Here is a 13,808-nt window from a genome sequence, read left to right as displayed (position 1 = left end):
AACGCCGCTGTGTCGATTGTCTCGGCTGTCAATCAACTGACGTAACAGAGGATCGCAAGAGTTCTGGAGTGTTACCTGCTGCGATGTTCGAATCGTTCATTGACAACATGTGAAGAGCGGAGAGTCAGTGTGAGTGTGAATGAGAGGGAGCGGGAGAGCTCGGCCAGACACAGGGACTCGGTAGCTGCAGCCCAGAGTGCTCGTGTGCATTTAATTATTTATATATATTATATATATATACACACTTTTAAAAAAATAATTAGAAACTTTTTTTTTTGTTTCCCAACCAACCAACAAAAAAAAAACTTAATGAAGTTTGCATTTGTCGCTTCATAACGCGCCGGACAATGGGAGCCTTTGCGGTCGAGCGGGGAGCCGCGCTGGGGCTGCTGTGGAGCGGCTGCTTGTTGGTCGAGTGGCTGTCTGTGGCGGCGGCGGCGGGCAGCCTGCTCCTGGACACCGGCAGCCACGGCGACATGCACTCGAGCTTCGTCCACCGACGCCTCAAGCACCACGAGAAGAGAGACATGCAGCGGGAGATCCTCTCCATCCTGGGGCTGCCCCACCGCCCCAGACCCCACTCTCACGGCAAGCATAACTCTGCCCCGCTCTTCATGCTCGACCTGTACAATGCCATGTCCACCGGGGGGGAAGAGGAGGAGGAGGAGGAGGAGGAGGAAGGCTTCTCGCATCGGTACAGACCCGTGTTCACCACGCAGAGCCCGCCGCTGGCCAGCTTGCAGGACAGCACTTTCCTCAACCAGGCGGACATGGTCATGAGTTTCGTTAACCTGGGTAAGACTAGACTCTATATGTATATATATATTTTTTTTAAAAAACTAGGTTTAAGCCCGCAGATTAAAGGTCTTTTGATTTTGATTAGATTTGTTTTAAAGCGATGATAAGGAAGAAAAAGATCTGATGGTTGCAGCGCTGCATACATTAAAAAAAACTGATTGATGTATTTGATTAGATCCTCGAGATCAATGGAGGCAACGGAAGGGTTCACTTTTTTTGAAAGGTGATCTTATCAGAAACGATCAAAGTGCTTCCCAGTGCCAGTAACTAAAGCTGTTTCTGCTCTAAATCCATAAGACAAAATACTAAATGCACCCGCATTACCACAGAGAACACCAATCCCGCGCTCCTCGCTAATACTCTGGAGTTGTAAGTTACCGATGAATCTAGGTGTAGAATACCCAGGACATGTGCTATTAGGAGCAGTTCAGTTAGCTTCATACTCCAGCTTTGGAGCTTAGTAACCCAGCTCATTGCAAAGTTTTAACGTCTTGGGATTTCATTTTGAATGATTAACTTCATTCGTGAAGTCAACCGTACGTGGTTAGATGCTCATTAAAAACTTTTCTAGTCGAGATTTAGCGTATATGCTTTGAAACACACTGTTTTGGTGGGGGTTTCAATTTAATATTGTGGATGTGAGGCCTCTCAGCTAGAAAGTGTCCATTCTGTGATACCACGCGAAAGGAAAATATTGTACTGTAAATTGATACAAAAGAGAAATAGTATTTTAACAACATGATCCTAAATTTGTAATATAGTTATAAGACATGACTTATGGGCTGCAATGCACCTGTTGCACTTGTTTTTGTGGAAGTCAACGTTAGACAAAACGAGGCGATTTTTCTTTGAGAGTAGCACTTACTTTTTATTTTTAATCAATTTATGAACTAATATAGTACAATGAAACGGTGTGAGGCCCCCTAAATGCTGCATATTTATATCTGCGATATTTTATTAACTAGAATGCCTCTTGGAAGGATAATTAGTTGCAAACTTACTATTTACCTAGTGCCCGACCCCGGTGTGTTTGTTGAGAGATCTTTCTCTGCAGTAACGTGCTTTGCTTCCTGAACGTTCGTGTGGCTGTAGTTTTTGCACGTCTCTGGAAACTTCAGTTTCTCAATTTCTGTTTTGGAAGTAAATGAGTCAGAGCTTTTTAAACAAAATATTGACACCAGATTCTTGAGTCATGTGTTTATTTGCCATAAATCATAGTGGATGACTGGATCCACTGTCGAGGCAGCTACTGTGTTCCGAGGCGGAAGAAGATTTTTTTTAAAAAAGCATTAGTTAATGATGGTGAACTAACTGCGTGTTAAAACAGGCTCCTTTAGGGTAGTTAGTATTTATCTGCAGTCAAAACATTCTTGCTCGATAAAGGTGACATATTTGGGGGTGGAAAAAAAGTTAAAAGAAATAGTTCATATCTGTGGTGGAATCCAAAATCATAGCTTTGCAGTGCCTAGTTGCAGCTGGTAAATACCATCCTGCTGATTTCATGGGTAAGTGAAGCACTCATCACTGGTTTAGCGCACTAAATGTCGTTTTGGCACATAGTTTCAAATACTTGCACACTTGAGTGGGGTTTGAGTCAAATTAATGCAATTAATGAATAGAAATATTCAACAACTGATGTGTTATCACAATTGCACAACTAAAACCCTTGACTTTCTGCATCAGAGTATGGGATTCACCAATACCACTGGGTCTCATTATTTATAGTTGGAAGATGCTACTTCCAGTCATAGGTAAGGGAAATGGCTTTTGTTGTTCTCCCCATCCGCTGTCACCCATCGTTTTAATAGCTGGTAATTGCTGCAGTTTGCCCTGGAACTGGCTGCTGAGGTATGTAATGTGGTTGCAGAAATCCAGCATCAAGCTGGTAATGCAACAGCATGTACTGATAGATCTAAAATTTGTGCCCGGTACTGCTTTCCTTAAAGCACATTTAGTATCGGGTCCCATATAACAAGTAAAGGTGATGCAATGTGAATCCGTTCCCCTTAATCCAATAACCACAGTGGGTCAGACTCCAACAACCCAGTCCCCAAACAGCAGACACCAGACAGTAAGCGTGTGGTGTTGGAACTGTCATAAGTATAACTGTAGACTGGGGAAGTGATGATGGGCAGAACTTTATTTACTTTGTGCAGAGAAGCTTCTTGTTTGCTTTTTCTCTCAGCTGGCTGAAATTGAGTCATTGGTGTGAATCTGCATCCTATTTTTTTGATGTAGGGTGTTGTACCAATGTGTTCTGCTAGGATGCCCGGTGTAGTTTAAAAAAATAAATCAACAGTAAATGTTAGCATCTGGGAGAATAGAGAATAGTGAATAAGATGTCTGGGACTGTTAGAAGGCAATAATACACTCCAGGGATTTAGAAGGCTCCTAAACCAAGGGCACGAATCATGAGTAAGCAGTTTATGAACATCTGTTTTGCCTTGGAGCATACAACAGCAACTTACATTCCCTCTCCTGTTCTTTATAAATCAGCATTTAAGAGAGCAGGTAATTCACTGTTTTGACTAATGGAGTTAGTATCTTGTGCAGTCAGTTCTATGCAATAAATTTAATACTGATGACTTTTGTCAGCGGAAACACTGTAAAGTAAATGCAGCTCGATGCATCATTTTATATCTAGCCTTTTTTTTAAAAAAAGACTCATTTTATGGCCAATTGTACAGGCTAGCAATGCAGTTTTTCCTGGCCGACCTGTGTGGACATTCCCCAGAGACAAGTACAGTGACCAAAAATGGTCACCAATTGAAACTTAGAAACAATTTCGCATGCACAAGCTCATTGTGCCTTGAAGGGTTTAAAGGTGGGAGGGAGTTAGCGAGGCAGGGGAGATTTGGGGATAGAGCTCCAAATGATAGCTGAACACCCTGCCACTGAAGGTGGAATGGAGGGAGGGGGAATGCAGAGCAGGTCAGAGTCCTCACCAGATGATGTGGGAGGGGTCGAAGGTTTGGGGAAGGTTGCAGAGGTAGTGTGCTGAGGTTATAAAGGGATTGGTCAACAAGCATAAGGATTTAATTTTGGTCGCTGGGGGACACGGAGGTCAATATTGGTCAGCGAGGATGGGGTCGTGGGTTAGTTGGACCAACTATCCAATGTGGGTGTTTTGAAATTTTAGAGATTGGGAGGCTAGCAAGGAAAATGTGGGAGAAACCAAGTCTAGAGTTGACAAAGGTGTGAGAAGGGGTTTCAGCGACAGTGGAGGTGGGAAAAATTATGGAGGAGGATAGACTAGGGGGTTTGAAACTCAGCCCTGGGTTGAACAGAATGGGGAGGTTGCATACAGTCTGTTCAGCCTGAGCAAGTGGCCAAGGAAATTGATTGAGTTGATGGAAAGGATGAAGAGTTTTTGATGGGGACAAAAAACAACATTCAATTGTAGGACAATGTGGCTCATCGATGGTATTAAGTCAGGGTGGAAGGGGTGCAGAAGAGTGGTTTGAGGAGGCAGTTTGTTTTATAGATAAGGAACTGTGGATGGTTTTTGCCCACCAGGATAATCCTGGAGTAATGTTAGGATTGTGGAAAAGAGAGTGCAATAATGCAGCCAAATTTGGTGGTGGACAAGAAGTCCAATTGTGTGCAAGGTCCTCTCAAGTTTGCGGGCCTCAGACTTATGGTTGTAAAAATTAGAGCTATACCAAGATGAACAATGGGGGTAGGAAACGATGAACAATGTGATGGGGACAAGGGTGTTGAAGGCAGAAGTGAGGAGCTGTTTAGTGGTTCTTGGTGGTTGGGGAGTTGGATTTTTAGAGAGTGAATTGGTGAGGAAGCTGGGAACAGTTTTTTGTTCCCGGGGTGAAGGGTTAGGATGGTGAGTTTGGAGGTAGGGAGGGAGATATGGCTGTTGGACTGACTGTCAGGCATCCAGTCTTGGATGAGACATCACTTCATCCACTTAAACAGTGGGAAGACCAAAACTATCATCTTTGGCCCCTGTCACAAACTCCGTTTGCCATAAATTGTATCGCTCTCCCCAGCCACTGTCTGAGGATAAAGCAGACTGTTTTCAACCATGTCAAGTTGAGCATTTAACTCCATATCCTCCAGCACAAAGACTTCCACCTCTATCATAGCCGACCTCTGCCCCTACGTTAACCCATTTGTCATTGAAACCCACATCCATGCCTTTGTCACCTGCTGACTTCATTGGTCCAATGCTTTCCTTGCCTGTCTCCCATTCCCAACCCCCCCACCCCCAGCCGGCAAACAAGCTTCAGCTCATCCAAAACTCTGCTGCCCGTATTCTATCCTGTGTTAAGTCCAACTTGCCCATCAGCCGTTCTCTTCAGCGATCTACACTTGGCTTCCAGGTCCCTGGCATTTCTTATCCACGTTTAAATCACTTCATGGCTTTGGCGTTCCCCATCTCTAACCTCCTTTGGTTCTCCAAACCCTGCTCTGAATTCTCTGGTCCTCTGACTGTAGCCTCTTATCCACTGCCTCCTTCCTTCACTCTGCCATTGGTGGTTGTGCTTCAGCCACCTAGGTCCCATTCTGGAATTCCCTCCCAAAACCTTTCCGCCTCCCTCTCCTCTTAAAACCTTCCTTCAAACCCACCTCATTCACCAAGCTTTTCACCGATCATCCTAGACTTCTCTTTGGTTGGGATCTGTTCTCCTCGTGCCTCAGTGAAGCACCTTGCTTCATTTTTCTAAAGGTGCTGTATAAGAAGAACTTGCACTAATATAACTCCTTTCACTACCTCAGGAATCCCCAAAGCACTTTACTGCTCATGAAGCACTTTTGAACTGTAGCCATTGTTGTAATGTAGGGAAATAGAGAGATGGAAGTGGTCAGAGATGGCTACATCCATTGTGTAATGTGAACATTGTACAAGTCAAGAAATGTTAGCTTTCCTTGTCAGGAATTGCAATTGCAGTGAAGTTAGCAGTTTTAATTATAACACCACCCACCAAGTGATGGGGGTTTTTTCTATCTTAAAAATTCCTTTGCAAACTTTTAAAATTAGGAATGGATACTGGGATGAGAAGATAGTCTACAAGATGATTATACAGAGTATTGTTTTAAGGCTGATGAAATAATGGAAGGGTTGGTTATGAGTTTGATTGCAATGGATTGCTGTTTTGGGTTTTAAAAGTATCTGATTGTAAGTGAATCAGAGACACAAAATCCACCTATGTGCTTTTAGAAATGAATGGTGTAATGATGAGCTGTGCAGAGATGCAAATTTATCTCCCAGTTGCTGCAGTGACCTCCAATCAGAGAGCCCTGGGCAATTGCTACACAACATTTCCAATTTATATTAAATCCAAATTTAACATTTGTCAGGCTTGTAAGGAAGAAATGTTTGTCCTATAGATTTGTAGATTCTCTTTTACACAAGTGTGCAAATTTCACTTTTTGTGGAATATATAACCTATATTTAAGGAAAGTATTTTTTAAAAAAAATTAGCGTTGAAATTTGGTTAAAAGAAAAAAATAGACCTGCATTTATATAACGCCTTTCACATCCTCAGACTGTCCCAAAGCACTTCACATGACCCATGAATGATAGAATCACAGAAAATTTACGGCACAGAAGGAGGCCATTCGGCCCATTGTGTCCACGCTTGCCTAAAATGAGCCTCCCAGCCTAATCCCACTTTCCAGTGCTTGGTCTGTAGCCCTGTAGGTTATGGCACTTCAGGTTCATATCCAGGTACTTTTTAATTGTGATGAAGGTTTCTGCCTCTACCACCCTTTCAGGCAGTGAGTTCCAGACCCCCACCACCCTCTGGGTGAACAAATTTCTCCTCGGCTCCCCCCTAATCCTTCTACCAATCACTTTAAATCTATGCCCCCTGGTTATTGACCTCTCTGCTAAGGGAAGTAGGTCCTCCCTATCCACCCTATCTAGGCCCCTCCATAATTTTGTACACCTCAATTAAATTACCCCTCAGCCTCCTCTTGTTCCAAAGAGAACAACCCCAGCCTATCCAATCTTTCCTCATAGCTAAAATTCCCTAGTCCTGGCAACATCCTCGTAAATCTCCTCTGTACCCTCTAGTGCAATCACATCTTTCCTGTAACATGGTGACCAGAACTGTACGTAGTGTTCAAGCTGTGGCCTAACTAGTGTTTTATACAATTCTAGCATAATCTCCCTGCTCTTATATTCTATGCCTTGGCTAATAAAGGAAAGTATCCCGTATGCTGCTGTAACCACCTTATCTACCTGTCCTGTTACCTTCAGGGATCTGTGGACATGCACTCCAAGGTCCCTTTGTTCCTCTACACCTCTCAGTATCCTCCCATTTATTGTGTATTCCCTTGCCTTGTTTGCCCTCCTTTTTAATCCTTACCCCTGCCTTTTAAGAAGTGTGGTCGCACTTACCTAGTGTTGTCAGATATAGGGTGATTCCGCAATTCCACGTTTTCAGCGGGGAGTAGCGTTAATGGGGAACGTTGATCAGAGATTCGGGGCTACAGTGTTGTACCCTTACCTTCGACCCGCACTCCCTTCAAGCACGGGAGCAATGGCTCCCTGCTGGGATCATGGAATCATCACTTTTATTCTGTGATTACTGAATTAATAGCGCTATGTTTCTCTTTGGGCATTTTGAAATGTTACAGGATAATTGACCATGGATTCCTGACTTCAAAAACAATTGTAGAATTTGACGATCTTGTTCTTTTCAAGGAGCAGAATTATCCATTTTTGCACCTTTTTTGCACCCAGTGACCGTATCAAACACTTTTAGGTCAAATATAATATATAAGCATGGTGCATGAAATACAACCAATTGGCTGAATCTATCCTGCGGGACATTCCTGATTTTTTTTTCCCAGAGGCAACTTCTATTGGGTTTTATCAGCACTAAACACTTGATAATTGCTTCTGCCAAAGGGTTTGGTTTTGTTCCCCTGGAATTCCATCTGTATGGCAGAAATGCTTGATGGTGCATTGTGTGTGCGTGGGGGAGGGTGAGTGAAAGAGAGAGAGGAGGAAACAAAAAGCTGTAGTACAGTGCTTTGAAAAGTACTGGCCTTCCACAGCATTGGAACGAATATGTTTGCCCGTAAGGATATGATCACCACATAGTAAGGCCTTGTCGTCAAGGAAGATGGGAAGTAGACGTCTGCTGTAAAAAACAATGGCCGAGTCCTTGTAGCACTCTTATTATCCATATAGAACATTGTTGTAATTTGTTTATTAATATACCCAGAACATTTTAGCCCGTAAGGCACTTTTTTCCCCCTGAGAGTGCGCTGATGGCAGCAGGGACATGGTTCAGTCATTGCTAACATCACTCACAAATACAAAACTTATGATCTCTGGACTTTTGGTGATATTGCAGACCCAATTTTTATGACCCGCCTCCTGACTCTGCCCACTAAACATTCAGAGCTGGTTCCGTGTATTAATGCTGCCAGGTACATTTTATAGATATAAAAACATATAATACCATTGTTATTATCATTCATAGCGGAATATAACTTGGAAGGTTATGGGCTCGATTTTTGGACATCCGAGACGGCGGGTTCGTGGCAGGAGGGCTCCGACCCGCCCACTTCCGGATTCCCCAGTGATGCGCTTAGATGCGCGTGCAGCCCCCGCATGCGGGACTACCGCCGACAATTAAAGCCGGCAGGATCCCACGTAACGCAATTAATGTGATAGTTCAGGTTGTTAGCAGACCTGATTTGTAGGGTATTTTAGGAGGGGTGGGATTTTCATCTCAACTGAGCGTGTTTCCCGTACTGGGGGAAACATTTCCAGTTGAATTGGACGTGTTGCAGCCACCAGCCTGTGGCAGCTGCAAAGGTCCATTTGACAGGTGTGGGTGGGGCGGAGGGGGGAGACCCTCACTCATTGCAGGAAGCCACTCTGTCACTTTGGACAAAGTTTGGCCTCCACCACCCTCCTCTTAACAATAAAATTCACAAACTTGCAACCTCAACCCCGGTGTCCAGACACATTTAACTACCTTGCGGACCCCCTCAAACGTATGTCTTGCGGATGGGGGCCATCGTAGCTGCAGTCATGACCTCGGAGGACGAACAGCATCACCAGCCTCGCCGGCCACACCGTCCACCTCTGACGTGTGGAGCTCCACAACACAGTGCTGTGACACATCCACCTGCACAGCAGGAGGGAGGGCAACCGCAGAGAGAGATGCGTCGCAGAGGGCACTACCCTCGCCACAGGGTCTACAGACTGAGGCTCAGCTTCCTGGACCTCTCTGAGCAGCAGTGCACACGGAGGCTCAGAGTCACTCGACATGTAGTTGTGGACATCTGCAGCCTCCTTCATGCTGAGCTGCTCCCGAGCACCATCTTCTTACCTGTCGCTGTCAAAGTCACCACTGCCTTCAACAACTTTCTCCTCCGCATCCTTCCAGGGTGCCACCGTGGACATTGCCGACGTCTCTGTCGTCTGCACAAAAGAGCCCTGCAAATACACCTACACCCACTCTGCAGTGACACAATGGGTGGCATCAGTTGTGGGTCTTCATAGTGATCCTCAGGAAAGGGCATTATTGCACAAGCAGACAAGATTCATGAAGATATGGCAGTAGTGGTGCCAATATAATATGTAATGTGAGTTGATCAGAAATCAAATATAAGTAACAACCGTGACAAATCCTCAAACACCCTTGTGCATCCCCTTAAGCTTCCTACTACACATATGTGATGCATGCCCTGTGGCTGCAGCACAGGTAGTGGCAGGTTGGGTGAGGCTGACTGTGAAAGAGATGTATGAGAGGGTGAGTATGAGATAGAGCCATGAGATTGTATGAGGATTGGGTTGAGTGGTAGTGGTGGGATGAGTACTGGCGAGGTGAGTAATGCAGGTAAGATGAGGATGAGGTTTGAGTGGGTGTGAGGGGTGATGTGACAGAGTAGTGTTGGCTGTGCAGGAGGAGATGTGGGGTGGGGGCGGTGATGTGGCAGACGGAGTGTAGGGGAATGAGTAAGTTTTCTCACTTCGACTGACCTACTTAGGCCATTGCAGCGCCTCCTGCACTGTATGCAGGTGGGCGATATGTTGATGGTGCTGGTGACCTCCTCTGCCACCTCGAGCCTGGACTTCTTGGTGGCAGAGGCAGGCCCCTTCCTCCCATCCGCCAGGGGGAAGATCTCTGTCCTCCCCTCCTCCTCACCCCATCCAATGATACCTGGAGTGAGGCATCATTAAACCTGGGAGCAGCCTTCCCCCTGGTCTGCTCCATGTTGTAATTTTGGCTCCTTTCTGCAGCATCAGTCAGTGAAGGACTGCCCCTTTAAATAGGGCTCCTCCAGCTGACAGCCTATGACGCGGGTGCGCAGTCCGCCCGCTGCGCAGCTTTCCAGCGCGAAACCCGGAAGCCAAGGTAAGTGGCATCAATTAGGCTGCGATCGCGTGCGGAGCACCCCGAATTCACTGGGCGCATTGCCCAGTTGACCCCCTCCGCCCCCCCCCCCCCCCCAGCTGCCAACCCACCTCCCTCCTAATATCGAACCCAATGGGTTCAAGCCCTATTTCAGGATTCAACCTCGCAATCTAGGTTGACACTTGCAAGAGTGACTGATGCAACGCCAAAGATGTTGCCTTTTGAATGGGACAGTAAATTAAGACCATGGCTGCCTGCTCAGGTGGACATAAAAGATCCCATGGCACTACTCAAAATAAAATCAGGAAATTCTCCCATCGTTCTGACCAACATTCCTCCCTTAAAGCAACACCATCAAAACAGATTATTTGCTGTCTGTGGAACCTTGCACTGCACAAATTGGCTGGACGACATGCCTACATATAATGACTGTAATCCATTGGTCGCGAAGCATTTTGGGGAATCCCAAGGACATAACCAGCTATTTCTTCTTTTCTTTCTTAGCTTTCATCGCAGCTCGCCGAGAAATCTCTGCCAAGTGAGCGCAGATATTAGCCATAAGATACCGTCAAATGTTTTAATAATGAAAGTCAAATGTATTCTGAGAGAATTCTAGAGCACTGCAGCTTTCAAATTTGAGTCAGAGTATTTAAAAAAAAATCTTGTAGTATTTCATGTGTTTATCATGTAACTCACACTTATCCAGCAATCTTAGCATAGTAGACTAAAGTTTCAGGCCACTTAATGAGGAAAGATGGCATGCAAAATATTAAAGAGAAAGGAACACCAGTTGAAGAGGTAGATTTTAAGAGGCTTTAGTAGGAAATGGCATGATGGAATGGTTTAGGGACAGAGTACCAGAGGTAGGGGAATGTAACAAAGATCAGCCACTGATAGTCGAGCAGAGGAAGCAGGGAACAAGCAACAAGGTAGAGTAGTAGCAGATGCAGAGGGTGTATGCCAGAACACATGGCTGAAGATGACTCAGACATGGAAGGGTAAGGCTCTGGATGGATTTGAAAACAATAACATAGATCTTGAAATCAATATGCTGGGGGTGGGTGGTGGTGGCGCCAGTTGAGCTTGGCAAGGACAACAGAAACAGATCAATAGACAGTCACTAAGAATTTTAGCTGTTCTTAACAAAAGTACACTCAGTCTGACCCTACAATTGCCATATTCGCACTTTTTTTTCCCGCAAGATTCTAGGAGACTGGGTGGCATTGTTGATTTGAACACTTTTCACCCTGGACCCTGTGTTAAAATCCAACACAGACTGATGGGATAAAATATCCTCCCCTTGATTAGCCAAAATGTCCAATACATCAGGACTGTCTCAATCCAGATTCTGTGTTAGTCCACAGCAGAAGGCTTCATAATTGGCACTGAATCAGCTCTTTGATTCAAATCTCAAGTGCAGCTGATGTGGGAAATGGAAAGGTCATCTTTTTACAGATTGATGCCACTTTAATGCTATAGAAGAGCCTGCAACAGCAAGAGCTTTAACAGATTAGCCCTATATGCTAAGTGACTTGATACTCTTGATATTGAATAGTGTGAAATTTCCTCAGATCAAAAGTACCGCCAACTCCAGATACAAACGGCACGTGTCAGTAGCACTGGGTCTGACTGTGGGCGGTCTGACCTCTGGGTCCATTGATGCGTGTTGCTGGCCTGTACATACATGAACAGTAGCACTGAAGTAGTGATTGTTGGAGTAACTGCACAAACATGAATCTTGCACTCCCTTGTTTTACTGAATCTCCGGCACAGAATAACCAGGATAGGTACGAGAGGTATAACCTCTCAGTTCTATCAGGAAAGATTGAAAAGTCTGGGGCTCTTTTCTCCAGGAGAGAGAAGGCTGAGGGGTGACCTAATAGAGGGCTTTAAGATTATGAAAGGGTTGGATAGGGTAGACACTCGTGGGGGAAACTAGAACTAGGGGCCATAAATATAAGGTAAGTTAGCCACTAATAAATCCAATATGGAATTCAGGAGAAACTTCCTTACCCAGAGAGTGGTTAGAATGTGGAACTTGCTTCTATATGGAGTAGTTAAGGCGATGTATTTAAGGGGAAGCTAGATAAATACATGAGGGAGAAAGGAATAGAAGGTTATTCTGTTAAGGTTAAATGAAGAGGGGTGGGAGGAGTCTCGTGTGGAGCATAAACACCAGCGTGGACCAGTTGGGAATAATGGCCTGTTTCTGTGCTGTACATTTTGTGTAACACCATGCCAACAGGAACCAGCGCAGTTACTGGACTGTTTCCAATGGATGAACCTTTGCTTTAGATCACGTACCGGAAGTACAATACTCACACAGAGACCTGCTGCCTCGCACGTACAGCTCTCCCCAAGTTATACTAGCTACTCTAATAAAATAACTAATACAAGCTACTGTCCTCATAGGCCCACTGGAGATTGACACGCAGTAAACTGATTACAGAGCATACGTACAAGTTTGAGATCAATTAACAACAGCCAGACTTTTCTGCTTCTGCATTCAACAGCCTGTGATTCTCACCCCCCCCCCCCCCTGTTCATTTTGGTGGGCAGGAAACTGGAAGGCTGGTGAGCAGAGGGAAGGAAAACCCCAGCCAAGGTTTAAGGTTACATATTATAAAATACCAAACATTGGGAAGGGTCTTGATTTGATCAGGGTGTGTGATGACGAGTCAAACAATACCAAAATATGCAATTCCATATTTCCATCTGTTTTTTTGACCAAGCTACATACCTGCTCAGAAATGTTTGAGAATTGATATGGCATCAATCTGTGCACCCACATGCTGGCATCATGACATGAGCACATGTCACATAAGTGCTGTATAACTCTTATTCTGATTTAATTTTCTTCTGTGTATATTTCTTTCTTGTTTAAACTACGCTACGTTTATTACATGAAATATATAATCTGTCAGCATGGTATCTTGAGACTGTACATTTTTTGGTGTAACCCAGTGATAAAAGGGTAGACTGTTAGCCCCGAGGCAGGCTTACATCCCATACGTTACACATTTAATCTTCTTTGGTTTGCTAGATGTGTGGGCCTGCTTATGGAAGCTGCCTTTTGCAGTAAGCACAAGTGGAATTGTTAGTGTCATCTGTGGCAGAACTGCTGGCAAACATTAATAATCTGTATTTGTGAAATAACCCAATGATTGGATTGGGTTAAATATTTTGCTGCTAGCGGTACTGCACTACTTAATCATTTTTTTATTATTTGCATTATTCTTGTCCTGGACCTTATCTTAACAGCCCACAAGTGCCTGTGGTGTTTAGTTGTTATCTCTAATGTCATTTTGTGTTGCTTTTCATGCTTCCCATTGTGTATCCAGTATCTTATTTCCTTAAGACGCATTCTTTAACTGTTTTCCATTGGCTGCTTAAGTGGTTTCTGTTTTGAGATTTTTGCATACCACGTGCTCTATTACTGTAATTAATTGTTTTTATCTATGTTGTAATCATGTTTGTCCTGCACAAGGAACATTATTGGCCATAGCACTATAATTTAGCGGAAGTATTCTAATATTTTGCAATTAAGGGCTTTTCACTAGGCTTTCATGCTTAAATTGGGCTAATATGAAGAAAGCTATGCAGTGAAGCATGGTGGTATGACCAAATGATGATTTTATGCATACTTTGTACAGTTGTCAGTGAGATATT

General features: G+C 44.4%; 1 protein-coding gene across 2 annotated transcripts in view; it reads left to right on the top strand.

Annotated features, from left to right (window-relative positions):
- bmp6 (bone morphogenetic protein 6) overlaps nucleotides 1–13,808 on the top strand; it is a 135,295-nt gene continuing 121,487 nt past the window's right edge. The window contains exons 1-2 of one of the 2 annotated variants that reach the window (XM_067981965.1): nucleotides 1–129; nucleotides 316–795. In XM_067981965.1, the coding sequence (XP_067838066.1) occupies nucleotides 348–795 (448 nt within the window). In that variant the 5' untranslated portion in view covers nucleotides 1–129; nucleotides 316–347. Of the gene's footprint in view, nucleotides 181–315; nucleotides 796–13,808 lie in introns of both variants that reach the window. The other variant, XM_067981966.1, reaches the window with a different exon arrangement.

The sequence above is a fragment of the Heptranchias perlo genome, chromosome 3 (genome assembly GCF_035084215.1).
Source record: "Heptranchias perlo isolate sHepPer1 chromosome 3, sHepPer1.hap1, whole genome shotgun sequence".
Lineage (NCBI taxonomy): Eukaryota > Metazoa > Chordata > Chondrichthyes > Hexanchiformes > Hexanchidae > Heptranchias > Heptranchias perlo.
The sequence above is the reverse complement of the archived record's forward strand: the minus strand, read 5'-3'. Positions and strand labels throughout refer to the sequence as shown.